Raw genomic sequence first — 16,109 nt, forward strand, 5'->3', positions numbered from 1 at the left:
ATCTCATTTAATATACTGAGTTGTCTTCATATCTTGTTATTAATGTGAGGAGATCTCAGTTTCATGACTGCCAAGAAAGGCCCAAAAAGGTAAATCTCTGCGTATTCAAATGGATGAGAACTAAACAAATTGAAACTTAACACTTTAGATGTAACTCATGATGCAAGAATATTAGAATTTCCCAGATTTTGTAGCATAATTAATAATTGTGTTAATACTTGGTAAATATATATTTTTTAATTGTATATCTATTTTTGTGTTTCAGTGAAAATATATCTGGTCAAACCATATGAAGACTCACGTATCACAAAGCTGTATATAATGAAAAAATGGTAATGTTTGCTGGATATATTAATGTGAAATTGAAACATGTATATCTGTATGTTTACAAATGTATGTTAAGGTGTGCTGGATGATAAGCTTTAGGCTTGTTTTTAATTACTGTAAGAAAAGTCAATTTAAAGCAAAGTATTGGTGAGAAAACATCATGATTACTTGCTAAGTATTCTGAATTAGTCAACAAGTATTTATGTAATAAAAAGCTCTGTTTAGTAAAGTTGGTATCATTAAACAACCTACAATTATACAACAAAGGTTTCCCTTGGTAGAAGTTAGAATAAGACAAAAGAAAATTTAAAAAAATAAAAAAATGGAAATATTCATAAACCGACAAGAAAATGGTAATGACAGCTAATATCAATTTTAATGAAATAATAATATTAATTGCAGGCAAACAACTTCTAATCCATGAATAAGTATTGGTTTATTAAATGCTTAAACTTTGTTTATCCCTTTATTCTGCAGTATGATTTCTAATCTAATTATATGCCCACTTCAAGATGATTTTAATGTAGAAAAAGGTTAGATCTGTTCTTACATTTTGCTCAAAAAAAGGAATGCTTCCTTTCTGGTTAAGCACTGAAAAATTATTGCTGGTTTTTAGAAACACAACAGGTTGTGCTTGACCTAGCTTGTGCTAATCAGCAACATTTTTTAAACACAAAGCAAGTATTGAATGTCCTCTATATTGCATAGAATTGAAAGCACACCTCTTCCAAGTGACAGATAGTTCATGCACACAACTAAGGAGATTAATTTGATTACACTGCTATATAAACCTAACCATATATTATGACAGCAACATAATTTAGCATGATGTGATGGAACAAACCAAAAATTTTCAAGTTGCACCTCCAAGTTATGACAAGAAATCTCCCACAATGACAATCCTTGAGACAGAAATTGCAATACTCTCAGTTTTTTTCTAACCAGAATATTAAAATAACAATACTTTCAGTATTTTTCTAATCAGAATATTAACATAACTAACAGTGGTTTAGAAAACACACTGAGAAAGATTTCTTCACCAGCTAAGTATCATTAAGACCATGATCCAAAGCTTATGCAAGTCAATGACCACCTTTCCAATAACCTCACTGGGTTTTAGGTGGGATCCAAAGCATAGGACAATGTGATGCAGATTTTTTGCTGGTGTAAATGCTTAAACACACTACAGTATTTAAATACATCTGCATACATCAAAAGTACTTCTAATACTTCATGAATTTCCAACATACATTCTACAAATTATTTTTTTCAATTAACTTGGAATACTCTTGATTTTAATACTTCTCTTGTTTTGGAAAAGACACAATAAAAAAAAGCAGCAAGCCAAAGTAAATGTTCCTTAATTATTCCACTTTCATTGTAACCTTGAAACTGCTTAATAACCCAAGTACTGTTATACAAAAGCTTATGTAATGATGCTTGCTCAAGAAAATAAGTTTTGGCTTAATGAAAAATGAATTATAACATACTTTCACTTCTGCCCTTTGGACTTGGAGAAACTGATGAAAAAACCCCAAAACAATCACTGATTAAAATAGCAAGGGTTCAATATTTTAAAAGTTCCTTTATCAGTGGTAAGACAGTTATTAAAAAAATCCGCAGAGTCCAGGAAAAAAAAATGTTAATAAGAAATGGTCATTACATCTAAGGTCTTAGCCAGTAACACTGAGGAAGAATAAACAAATGCTGTAACACTGTAGCTGAAACTATGATAGTCTAGAAGTATAAGAAAAAACGTATTTAGAGAGAGGTCGCATCTTTTATTAGACTCACCAGTATAATTGGGGGAAAACAAGACTAGGCTCAGGGCTTCCATGGATTATTGGTTTTGTGGTTACATTAGACAGAACCTGCCTCTTCTCTTAAAATCTTGCTAAGCAAAAGCTGTCAGTACAACTTCATATCAGTGATTAGGCACAGGATAATTCTTTCTCATATGGACTCAAATATGAATGTAGTTAAAGGAGAGCAAGACCATGTGTTTTTTTCACCTCAGATTTTCTTAGTTATCAGTTAACTTGCATTTTCTAACCTTTACATAATTAGTAGCAATTGAAAAACATGCACAGTGAGAAATTAGCTTTTCATTTAAAAATTCATTTTAGATCCCTATTTAAACAAATGGTTCTTACAAAGTTATGTATTGGCATTTTCAGTCACTCAACTGACTTTCCTCATGCCTGAAAGATGTCTTATTCCTAAATATAGGGTGTGGTACAGAAGTGTAACTCATGCAAGCAATTCCACTTAAATTGATAGATAGGTTAAGTTTACTACTGCTTAACATTCCTCAAGTGAGAAATTCCTGAAGTGAGAGCTAGACAATTTATGGATAGTTACTACAGTTTAAAATATCATTCAGTACTTTGTCCTTGAATAGCTGAGACAATATAAATAGTGGTATAAAGCCCACTGACAGTAGACAGGGGTTGAAAGCAGACTGAGGTTGTTTTATTGTGGTTGGTTTTTCTGACTACATTTTGGTTTAATTTCCAGTGAAGATCATTTGTTCTATTTAAAGTTTATGGCCAGAGAACTTTTCATCTGTTTCTGTGTTCATTGTTAACGAGAATTCAGGAAGGCTTTTGCCTAAGGATAATGAAGAATTCTGCTTCCTCTGCTGCTACACCAGTTTTGCTGAATCAAACAGAACAGTTATCATCAAAATTTACAAAAAAAAACCCCAAACAAACTCTTGCCCTTGAGTTCTGTGTCCAGTTTTGGACTTCTCAGTAGAAGGAGAATGCTATAAAGAAACTGGAGTGAGCCTGACAGAACCTGGACCACATCACACACACAGGGAAGCCAAGGGAGCTGTTTTCCATCAACCTGGAGAAAAGAAAGCTATACATCTACCTAATTACCACCTTCCATTATTAAATTAATTGTTACAGAGATGGACCCAAGCTCTTCTCAGAGGCTTACAGTGGTAGGACAAGAGGCAGTGATCACAAGTTGCAAGTGGGGAAATTCCAAGTGGGTATAAGGAAAGTGTTCTTCACAGTAAGAGTAGTTAATCCCTGGAACAGCTGCCCAAATGGGTTGTGGGATCCCCATCTTTGGATATTTTCAAAGCTCTAACAGACAAGGGCCTGAGCAACCTGATCTAATTTTGAAGCTAGACCTGCTTTGCTCTGGAGGTTGGAACAGATGACCTACAGAGATCTCTTCTGACCTAATTAATTTGTTGGCAGTAGGCATAATTCACATAAAATCATCAGCAAAAGGAAAAAGTAAACAGTCCTTACCAGTCCCTGAAAACATGCCACAAACTTTGCTCTACTTCAGGCCAGTCTCAATGTATCAGTTTTATAACTACCAATACGACAGTCTTCCTCAGGGAAGCCAGAGTGCTCTGATTCCTTTTGTGTTACTCCAAATCTCATTATGAATAAGACAAAGAAGTAGTAACAACCTTATTCTCAAGGTTTTGACATTGGCAGGTATTACAGACAATGTGGAAATCTTGTCTCAGCAGTCAGTAAATGAAACTTATCCAGAACACCAAAAGCCATCACGGCAACAATGAACATGAAGTCTAAGAAAAAAGATTTGCTTGTTCTGAGACTTCCCACTTAATTTCTATTGCAAGACATACTTCTCAGTCTTCAAAAGGATTAAAAAGAACATTTAAGTAAATGCATTTAAGCTACCTGCAATTTTTATTATTGTTTTGTTTTAAAATGGAAAAGTTCAAAGGTTTTTACTAGGTTTATAGTATGAATGAATAAAATATGTCTAATCTTTTAAATGCAAAAAAGGCCTTATTAAGTAAGAACTAAATTCTGTGAGAGTTTATATGTAGATAAGAGAAAATCCTGGGAACAAGAAATAAATTTCAGCTTTTTTTTTTTTTTTTTTTTAATTTTGTTAGTTTATTTCAGCTTCATATTATTATTTGAACTTGAGCTCTGACATCTTCATTTTAAATGACTGATAGTGTAAAGGCATGTGGTTGGAACAAATATTCAGTAACTATTAAAATACTAGACAAAAGAAAAAAGCAGAAAACAGAAGTATCTTTGATCTTGGATACCATCAGGCCTCTCCTCATCTCAGCTATTCCTGACTTGAAATATTTTACCAATGTCCCTCACTTTCCTTCTTTCTATTTCAGAAAACCTCAATTCATAGTTATTTTATTAAAAGAAAATTCAACACAGTCCTGGCAAAACCAGCACCCAGACATAATATTTAAGATAAAAAGAAGGAAGAAATTCATTTGCCGGATTTGGACAACAAGTTTTCAGGGACAATTTGCCTTTACAAAGACTTGGTATTTAGGTATCTTCTACCACTTGGAGGACAGATTAAAGTTTCTTTTAATTAAAATAAATGAAGTATCTCAGTATGACATTTTTTCTTTATGTCTTTGCTGGATTTATGGAAAAAATCTAATTTGGTAAGGCCACATCTTTCAAAACCGACACCAATTTCCAAATGTGCATGTAACTCTGTTTTTGAAACAGTGCAACCAAGTTTCCTTGGAAATTTCAAAAGGGTTTTCCTAAAAAAAATTAGGTGTAATACAATTTCTTATTTTAACTAAAATCTCTAGATAGGTTTAGAATCTCATAATAAGCACTGCAGAAGTGACACTCTGAATCAAAGTTATCAAGCTGTAACATCTAAGTGGCCTTCTTGAATAATTCTAAATTGTTTAATTTAAGTCAAAATAAACATAAGCAACGAATAGTTATTTGAGATGAAACAATGCTTTTCACTTTTTATTGACTCATAATTGTACTCACTTTCAGGGAGAACTGCTAGCATTACTGCTCCATTTTCTCAATTCAGGGGAAATGTTAAGCTACATTTGTTTCAAGCTGACATTCAAAAAAATGTGTCCTTTCACTAACATAGATTCTACAGGTCTTTTGTACCTAAATCACCCACATCAGCAACAATACAGTTGTGATGCAAGGTTGCCTGCAGGTGAGCCAAGCTACTACTTCCCACACTGTATCACAAATATATCCATATCAGAAGGGATAATTTTTCATATAAATACTTTGACTACATTTTACTTGGCAAAGTAGAATGGGATAAAGCCCTGAAGGGAAGAAGGGCCCAAGAGAGTGGGTTAATATTCAAGGATTACCTCCTCCAAGCTCAGGAGTGATGCATCCCAACAAAGAGGAAGTCAGGTAAGAATGCCAGGAGGCCTGCATGGATCAACAAGATGCTCCTGGACAAGCTCAAACAAAAAAGGAAGCCTACAGCCTACAGAGGGTGGAAGCAAGGACAGGTATCTTGGGAGGAACACAGAGAAACTGTCCAAGCAGCCAGGGATCAGGTTAGGAAGGCCAAAGCCCTCATAAAATTAAATCTTGCCAGGGATGTCAAGGGCAACAGGAAAAACTTCTGTAGGTATGTTGGTGATAAAAGAAAGACTAGGGAAAATGTGGGACCTCTACAAAAGGAGGAGACCTGGCTACCCAGGATATGGAGAAGGCTGAGACTCAATGACTTTTTTGCATCAGTCTTCAGCGGCAAGTGCTCCAGACACACCATCCAAGTTGCAGAACGCAAAAACTGGGACTAGGAGAATGAAGAACTGCCCACTGTAGGAGGTCATGTTTAAGACCATCTAAGGAACCTGAAGGTGCACAAGTCCATGGGACCTGATGAGATGCGTCTGTGGGTCCTGAGGGAACTGGTGGATGAAATGGCTCAGCCACTGTTCATCATATTTGAGAAGTCATGGCAGTCCAGTGAAGTTCCTGATGACTGGAAAAGGGGTAACATAACCCTCATTTTTAAAACGGGAAAAAAGGAAGACTCAGGGAACTACAGGCCAGTCAGTCTCAGCTCTGTGCCTGGCAAGTTCATGGAGCAGATCCTCCTGAAAACTAAGCTAGGGTAATGGAAAATAAGGAGGTGATTAGTGTCAGCCAATATGGCTTCACTTAAGGGCAAATAGTGCCTGACAAATTTGGTGGCCTTTTACAATGGGGTTACAGTGTTGGTGGATAAGGGAAGAGTAATTGATGTTATCTACCTGGACTTGTACAAAGCATTTGACACTGTCCCTCATGATATATATTTATCTCTAAATTGGCGAGACACAGATTTGGTGGATGGACCATTCAGTGAATTGGCTGGATGGTCGCACTCAAAGAGTCATGGTCAATGGCTCCATGTTCAAGTGGGGAGCAGTGACGAGTGTTGTTCCTTAGGGGTTGGTGCTGGGACCAGCACTGTTTAATATCTTTGTTGGCAACATGGACAGTGGGACTGAGTGCACTCATAGCAAGTTTGCTGATGACACCAAGCTGTGTGATGCGGTCGATGCGCTGGAGGGAAGGGATGTGCCATCCAGCGGGACCTGGACAGGCTTGAGAGGTGGGCCCATGTGAACCTCATGAAGTTCAACAAGACCAAGTGCAAAGTCCTGCACATGGGTTGGGGCAATCCCAAGCACAAACACAGACTGGAGAGAAGACTCCAGGGACACCTTATAGCAGCCTTCCAGTACCTAAAGGGGCCTACAGGAAAGATGAGGGGGGATTCTTTATCAGGGAGAGTAGAGATAGGACGAGGGGTAACAGTTTCAAACTGACAGAGGGTAGATTTAGATTAGATATAGGGAAGACATTTTTTACTGTGAGGCTGGTGAGGCACTGGAACAGGTTGCCCAGAGAGGTTGTGGCTGCCCCCTCCCTGGCAGTGTTCAAGGCCAGGCTGGACAGGGCTTTGAGCAACCTGGGCTAGTGGAAGGTGTCCCTGCCCATGGCAGGGAGGTTGGAACTAGCTGATCTTTAAGGTCCCTTCCAACCCAAACCATTCTGTGATTTTCTGTAAGCAGCAGAAAAAAAACAGAAAAGAGTAAAGTGAAGTACTTTGTCCTGGGTTTGGCTGTGGCAGAGTTAATTTTCACAAGAAGCTGTGAGGGGGCACAGCTGGGGTAGATGACCCAAACTAGCCAAGTGGATATTTGATAGCGTATGATGTCATGCTCAGTATCTAACTGTGGGAGCTGTCTAGCAGCAGGAGGAGGGATCACGGGGGCTGAGTATCAGGTTCTGCTTGGTGAGCAATTGCATTGTGCATCACTCACTTTATATATTCTTTTAATAGTATTATTGTTATTATTACTTCTTCTCTCCTTGTGTTGTCCTATTAAACTGTTCTTATCTCCACCCACAAGATTTTACCTTTTTCTTCTGATTCTTCTCCCCCTCCCACCAGGGCAGGAAAGAGTGAGCAAGCAGACAAGTTTAGTTGCCAGCTGGGCTTAAACTACAACAGTGTATTACAGATGCTAATTCTAAGAATAAACACAGCACATGAGAAGAAACTAAAATCTGTGGCAATGGGAGTATTATCCTGAAGGCTACCAGGTCTTTCAAAAAAACATAGGTGATTGCCATTAGGTTTATAAAAAGCTGAGCTGCTTCTTATTTGCATGATACATCTGAAGAGAAAATATTTCCAATGTTATTCTTTAATAAGTCAACACAAAACATTAGCCATATTAGAACTGAAAACAAAACTAATCCAAAACACTAAGATTTTCTACTTAATTTCTGATCACATTCATCATCACAACACTAATATTGATGCATTACAAGAGTAACCTTGTTCTATTATTAGACTAAACCAATACTTAATTGTTAGGAAACTCTGAACTGATGTTATTTAGTTTCTCTATTTTTGATATTGATATAATAATAGTGCTGCTTCTTAAAGATCAAGTTAGATCTGCAGAAAAAAATATCAAGAATATATATTTAAAATTAAAAGGGAAATAGGAATGCACAAACAAATAATAAAAAGAAACCAAGTGAGAAATGACTCAAGCATTAACAAAAAGTATTAAAAAAAAAATCAAGCAAATCACATGCTTACAATGGTTTGCAGAGGCTGGCACTTTTGATTGAAGAAGCAAATTAAATGAACTAATGTCTGGTGCCTCTGAAACCACAGGCAAGATGACAGTGTAACTGGACTTAAAGAGAGAAAAGTAGTGGCCCAACATCAAAGAAAGCAGACTTAAAAAGAAAAAAAAAAAAAAAAAAAAGAGAAAGTTGCATCCAATTTCCATCCATCCAAGAACAAACTAGGACAGTTTTAGAATCCTGAACATTGCATTGCTGTTTTTAGTTTAAACAATGCCCGAGATTTTTTTTCTAGGCATTACAAGTCTGTAACTGAATTTTCTCATGATTGCAAGTATGCATGGCAAAGAGCCTCAAAGTGTTACTGAACTATTTCATTGATACTTTCTACTACTTCTTTTCCCTGGCGATAGAGAGACAAAAAAATGTTCCTTTAATAAAATGATTTCAACAACAGAAATGAGTGCATTTTCAACAGTTTTTCCCTGCAAGAGAATGCTGACTTAGAAACAAATAATAAAGAACATTTTGCTAGGAAAGACTGTGGTCTTTCAGAGTAACTGTGCAATTCTTATTGTCCCACAATGGAAAGGAAAATTGAGTCATTAACTACGGAGTGAAACAAAAATCAGGCACAATTCGGGACTCTATTAGCCAAGGAATCTCATGACTATGAAGACATTTTCAAATATGTATTTTTGCCTAAAAAAAAGGTAAAAGTTAAGGAAGAGGATGAGAAACAAGAACATACTTCAGGTATTGCCTACTCCACTATAAAAACACAAGCAAAATTATCCTTCAGTATTATCAGTAAAAATACAAACATCAATTAGAATACAAGCTTTAACATATTGTAACACTTGGAGTCAAAATAGTTTTGATTCAGTGAAGAATGATTTTATAAATCGATTTTAGCATTAAGGATTCAGCTACCTGAAGATAATTGTATGCCTAAACACCACTGATTTTAATAGCATTTAAAGTACTCTGAAGTACTTAAAAATATCTAAAAATCAAACCTAAAGTCTACATAGTGGAGCAAATCAATGTATAAAAAACTTGTATCAGTCAACACTGAAATGAAGGAAAACAATACCACTTCCTGTTTATTTGAGCACTGTGTAGGTAAATTACTCAAATGAAAAACCTTTCCATATTTTAGCAAAACACTCTGAAGGAAAAAAAATAAATCAGTCAGTCTGTTGCTAGTTAGCTTTGATACTCTGAGGTTTTGTTGAGTATAATTCAATCCATGTAACAACAAGACTTTTAACCCTTCTCTTTCCAAGCACAGTGAAATAAAATAACGATTTTTTTTCCTGCAGTCACCATTAAACCTAGAAATATTTAAAGTTAAGCAAATGAGTTAATCTGAAGCTATATGCTATAAAGTCAGATAAGCAAAGAAATCCCTTTTGGGTGAAAGAAGAAGGCAACAAAATTTTTAAAAGTATAATTAAATTATTCCATTGAAGTTTCAAGTTCACTGGCTCTTTGTTCACACTGTCAATTACCCTCCTGCTTTTTGTGGGACTTTTAAGAAGAAAATAGAGGGGAAAAAAGTCAAGAAAATAAAATTATATAGAGCAATGCACAATTTTACTTCCAAATATCAGTTTGAGAAATATTAAGTGTCCAGCTGAGGATGTCTGTTTTCCTACAGTGCAAAACACATGACAGTGCAATAGGCTGAAAAATAACTTGCAGAATCATAGCTTAAACTAATGGATGGGTGAAATGCTGGGGTTTCAAGCCCAAGCCCCAAATTAAGGTTGACATGGGTGATTCCCACAGCCCTTCCCAAAGGGGGGTGAGTTTGCCTTTAGGCTTCCCTCCAGGGTGCGGCCGGCCGGGCAGGGAGAGCCATTGGGTAAATGAGCCCCCGGTGTCTGCATTAAGTAACCAAGGGTCAGGTGTCCCACTGAGGGATAAAAGCTGGGACCACTTGCAGGCAGGGGCAGTGTCTGTCTGTGAGGTGGATGCACTGTGCAGAGTTTCCTGTTGGGGAAGGACCTCCTGCCTCCCTGGAACTGGGCTCCAGTCAGGTCTGGCTTTTGTAAGTGTGGGCTGTGTAGAGGTTCAGTATGTGGCTTCCTTGGTCTTATGTATTTGGCTTGTTGACTCCCGTCCCTTCTATGGGAGACTGCATTTCACCATTTATTTCACCCATTGTTGGTTGTGTGGTGTCACTGTTGGGGTCAGTGGGATTGATGTTGATTATGTATAATCTGATTGACTTGCTTGTACCCCCAGTGCTCACCCATGTACTGACCCTTTTGTATCAAATACAATTTGGTTATTGGTTCATCCTTATGTTGGCTGTGTCCTTTATGCTAGGCCTGATAATTGGCAAAACAAGGGGTCAGACAATGAATGAGGAAAAAACTTGGTACTTGAAGTAATACTTCCCTACAAGTTTGGATTCTGAGCAGTAAGTTTGGTAAACAAAGAAACATTATGCATAAATTCTTCTTCCTTCAGTGTGTGATTTCCCCTCCCCCTAAAAACAGTACTAACTTCAGAAATGTTAGCATAAGATGAGCAAAGAGAATGGCATTGTGGAAAATCCACCCAGTTTGGAGTGCATTCAATGGATGAAGAGGGCTTCTACATCAGTCTTAAATGGTTGCCTTTACAAACTCTAAAATATGAGCATTACTTCATAATTATGTGGAGAAAAACAAGAACAGTGCTAACATCACTGCCTTACACATTAAGACAAAAATAACAAGGGCAAAATTTGAGAATATTTCTACAGGTATTGGTTCATGAGTGTCTTTACCTTAATGAAAACTAAACAGGGGGATAAGATTTTCATTAGGTTTACCCCTCCATGGAACTACATAGGGAATACTTTTCTAAGACAATGAAGTGAGTTTATATTATAGATAAAAGCCTACTTTGCAATGAAGTGAGCTTATAGACAAAAAACTAACTGGACATGGATTTCTATACCTATGCAACAAAAGAGGCAACAGCACTAGTGCTGGTTTAAGAGTTAGAACTTTACCATACACAAAATTCTCAGCAGATCGTTGTGTATCTCCTAGATTCAGACATAGCATTATTTAGAAAACTAAACCATCAATCCACTTCTACAGCAGCAAGACAGACACTTGCCAGCTCTCCTCCAAGTAATACAATGAAAGCTATTTTTGACCCTGTGTTACTCCAATTACTTACAAGATCAACAACGTACCATTCTGCTACTGGTTTGGCAACGCTGTCAAAAACCACATCTTGTTTTGCCTCTTGATCAAAAATTTTCTGAAATCTGAAAATATTAAGCAAATAATAATTGCATAGAATCTTAAAACACTACTTGATTCATACATTTTTGTGTTTGTAATAGTCAATGTTTACATCATTAGGCTTACATAACTTAAAACAATGTTTTCCCTGTAGTCTTAACCACAGCGTGCTGTTGTGCTATTGTACATAAATAGGCTGTACACAGTGCTGCTTTGACAAGATCTGTACAATAAAATCCTCTGATAAAATGATGTGGTTTAGAAAAAAATAAACCGTACTTTAAATCTATCAAGAGAATCAGTGTTTGTAACTGGCACCACACTGAAACCTGGATAAATAGATTACACTACAACTGAATACAGCACCCCACCAGTACAGCCAGGCTCATACTTTTTCATGACTACTTCCTTCATTCTGCTTCACAGTTACTGTAAGTCACAAGGAGATATTTAATTCAATCTAAGTTTTGTCCCTTCCTATATAAAATATCTGCAGTTGTCTTCCAAACTCAAGTATTCTATGATTCTGTAAGGGCCCATCTGCTCCAATCCCCCTGCTCAAAGGAGAGTCAGCTAGAGCAGGGGTCTGCCCAGTCAGGTTTTGAGTATTTCCACACATGGAGGCTCCACAACCTCTCTGGGCAACCTGTTCCAGTATTTGATCCCCCCACAGTAAAAAAAAAAGTTTTTTTGATATTGCCTGTGTTTTAATTTGTGCCCATTAACTCTTGTTCTGTCACTAGGCACCACTGATAAGCATCTGGATCCATCTTCTTTATATCTCCCCCCCCCCCCCCCCCCAACTTCCCATCAGGTGTTTATGCATATTGGTAAGATCTCCTTAAGCCTTCTCTTCTCCAGGATAAACAGTCCCAGGTCTCTCAGGCTCTCCTTACATGTCAGATGCTTCAGTCCCTTATTCATCTTTGTGTCCCTTTGCTGGAGCCCAGTGGACACAGAACTCTAGATGTGATCTCACTGGGGAAGGATTAATTCCCTTGACCTGCTGGCAATGCTCTTCCTAATGCAGGCCAGAGGATTTTGGCCACCTTTGCTGCAAATGGTGTATTGCTGACTCGCGTTCAACTTTTTGTCTACTGGGACTCCAGGTCCTTCTCTGCAAACCTGCTTTCAGTCAGCCCTGAGCCTGTCTTGATTATTCCTCACCAGGAGCAGGCCTTGGCATTTCACTTTGTTGAACTTCATTAAGACTTCTATTGGCCCATTTCTCCAGCCTCTTGAGGTCCCTCTGAACAACAGCACAACTATTTCGTGTGCCAACCATCCCTCCGTTTCATATTGTCTGTGAGCTTGCTGAAGTTTCACTCGGTCCCATCACCCAGGTCATTAATGCTAAACAGTACTGGATACCAGTATTGACTATACCAGTGACTGGCCTCCAGCTTGACTTGCAACCCTCTGAGCACAGCAGCTCAGTTCATTTTCAACACCCCAAGTGTGCACTTCTCTAGGCTTTCCCAGGAAAGACAGCCTTCCTGGGTCACCTGACACGGCTCCCACCTCTTGTACACTTCCTTTTTATTTTTGTATTTAGTCAGGAGCTATTTTCTCATCTGTGCAGGCTTTCTGCTGCCTTTGCATTATTTTCTGTTCATCTGGATGGACTGTTCTTGCTTGGAGGAGGTGATCCTTGAAAATCAGATAGTTCTCCTGGACTTCTCTCCAGAGCTGTGTCTCATAGAATTCTTTCAAGATGGTCCCAACAGGCCAAAGTCTCCTCTCCTGAACTCTGGGGTTGCGATCCTACTTTTTGCCTTTCTCCCTTTTCCCGGCATACTGAATTTTGCTATCTCAGGGACGTGCAGCCAAGGCTACCCCCAGGTTTAATAACCATGATCAGTTCTTCCATGTTTGCAAATATGAGGTGCAGCAGAGCTTCTCCTCTCATTGGCTTTTTAATCATATGTTAAGAAGTTGTCATCCATACACTCCAAAAGCCTCCTGGACTGCTTGTGCCCTGCTGTGTTGTCCCTCCTACCTGGAACTGTATACTCACATAGAACTTGACAGGGAACTTGTCATACTCACATAGAACTTCATGACAGACACCAGGTATACAAAAAGCCACCATGGACTGCAAGGGATTACACAGTGTGTACAATATCACAGACAAATGCAATATACAATATATAGATGCATGTATTCTATCCTGCTAATGCTTAATCAGTCAAGTAATACAATATATGAAACACAATTGTTTGTGTTTTATATTGAAATGTTGTGTTTTCCCATATAAGAGAGTAAGGAGAATAACATCTGAGGTGACCAGGATAGACAGACTGCATGAAAGCATTAGTTTTATAGAGGAAAAAGAAATGCTTACTCCATAGCATTATTTTTACATTGTTTTAAGGATAATAAGGCATAGTGTTTCTCAAAATCCATCTCTACAGGCTTTTTAATAAATTATAAAGTCAGAAAAAAAAGATCAACATTCATTATAGCTGGTTTGGGCATCTGCAACCTAAGCTAGTTTCGCATATTAATCCAGTTGGAGAGGGCAGTTCCTCTCTTCCCAAGCAGAACAGATTTCCTTAGCTGACGTAAAATGACATCAGCCTGAGATGCAGATGTTTATCTGGGGCGCTCTTGTTTAACAGCATAGAGCAACAAATTTACTTGATTTGGTATCAGAAAAAATAAAGAATATTCAACTTGGAAAAAGACAACCTCAACCTTGTCATTAGAGGTGGTTGTATATCTAGTTCCCTTCACCATCAAAGTTTTGAAGTGTCCCCTCCAAGTTTTCTGTTGAAAAGATAATATTTGATTGATATTGCTGGTACTTATTTTCAGTTTCTTAAAAGTATTTACATTCTACAACCATGGTTTTGTTCTTTCAACTATCTCTGGTTTTCTTTACCATGTTTTGGTTATGTCTGAAACAGTTTCAAAACAGAGTGTTTTACATCAAGACATCTTTAGCCAGCCTATGCCAACTTACTAAATCACAAGAGAGTACACAGCCCTGCATTCAATTTTCATACGTAAATTCAAAACAAGCTGTAAAAATGGAAGAACTGATAAATGAAAATGCAATCTTTGAGATGAAACTTAGAAATTTATACTGACTTGCAATGGATAGAGAAAACCCATAAAAATATATTGTTGTATAAAAGTAAACTTATTTATACCAAAATAATTTCTGAATAGACTTTTCCTGGTTCTGTAGATCTGTATCACTACACATAGTGATATTGATCACTAAAGGCAGAAGATATAAAGATTTTACTTACTTGAACTTGTAGCTCTCTCGTTTATTATTGACGAACCCATCTGCTAAATCATGTGGCACGATAATCTCCAGGCTGGACAGAGATTTCTCATCTTTATCAACTGAATAAATCTAATAAGCATGGATATGGATTAACAAAATAATTTTACCAATAGAACAGCATAGCCCTTAGGTATAATAACACTTATGTAAGCTTAGCACCTGTAACTGACTGAAGAAACACTTCATTCAAATTTCACTTAATAGGTGAGCAGAACCTCCTTCAGCTATTATACAAAAAACCGACCACATACTAACATCCTTTTTGTTACCCTGTAAAGCCTACAATATAAGATGTGAAGCAGAAATGTAGCCTCTTTAACAGAATTTACTAAACCACTTTAATTTCTGATACGTTATGAAATAAAAGTACAGCCCCCAGTGCAACCCCCTCTAAAGAATCTGGAAGAATATATTAGGAAAGACTATGACAGAATGAGTAGAACTGGTTTAAAACGAGATTATGGAAAAGACCGAACTGCACAATTTCTGAGGAACACTTTATTATCCCTTGCAAGGACAGCTTAAGACTGGGAGCTACACGTTCCCCTCCCACGTTCAGAACAGTGTTGAACAGCATAAAACCAGTGACCCGCGCCAAATGTTTTTCCTGTGGAGTCTTTCTGTAACACCGAGGCAAGAAAGGAGTCCCTCGCCCCCTCCCCCAATAGTTACAGTCTAAGCTCCTGTACTTCGTGGTTTTAATAACAAGGCTTCCGAGACTAGTACAGGGCCGTGGCTCTCCGCTCCGTGCCCGACCACGTAGCAGCCCCTCAGTTCTCACAGGCCGGCCGGGCCGGTGGGGCGGGACACGCGACCCGCCCGCCTCAGGCGGCCCCGCCGCACGCAGGCCCACGGGACGCCCTTTGGCTCGGCCCAGCCGCCCCACTCCTCCCCCGGCAGCACCGCAGCGGGCTCCCCTTCCTACCCCCGCCTGCTGCCGCCTGCCCAGCGGCTTCACCCGCGCGTACACCCGGATGGTTTCCTTCACCATCGTTGCCCGCCGAGCGCGGGGCAGCCGCCGGCGCCGCCCGCCTAGCAACGGTAACCACGGCAGCTACCCGGCGTGCACCGCGCCGGGCGGGAAGCGGCGGCGGCCGCCGCGCCCTCTTAGGGGCGTTCGTCCGTCTCCCCCCGCACGCTCGGGTGGCTTTGCCTGGGGCTTGCAGGAGCGGGAGGGGTGAAGGGAGGGTAGAGCAACGGGGCTCCATCTGTGAGGGCTGGCAACCACCCCCGCTGCAGGTACGTGACTGCCTGCTTGGTCGGTAATGGTAATTTCCCACCAGCTCTTTTCCCGGAGGCCGAAGTGTCCTGCCTGTGAGAAAAGGGAGCTTGTAGACACTGCCCAGCCAAGAGGTGCGGTGTCCATATCGT

General features: G+C 38.9%; 1 protein-coding gene across 1 annotated transcript in view; it reads right to left on the reverse strand.

Moving 5' to 3' along the window:
- Positions 1 to 15,743, reverse strand: part of KIF6 (kinesin family member 6) — a 173,181-nt gene extending 157,438 nt beyond the window's left edge. The window contains 3 exon segments of the mRNA XM_074925875.1: positions 11,389 to 11,463; positions 14,698 to 14,807; positions 15,664 to 15,743. Coding sequence (XP_074781976.1) covers positions 11,389 to 11,463; positions 14,698 to 14,807; positions 15,664 to 15,729 — 251 coding nt within the window. The 5' untranslated portion in view covers positions 15,730 to 15,743.
- Positions 15,744 to 16,109: the final 366 nt, after the last annotated feature.

Source organism: Athene noctua, chromosome 1 (genome assembly GCF_965140245.1).
Source record: "Athene noctua chromosome 1, bAthNoc1.hap1.1, whole genome shotgun sequence".
Classification (NCBI taxonomy): Eukaryota; Metazoa; Chordata; class Aves; order Strigiformes; family Strigidae; genus Athene; species Athene noctua.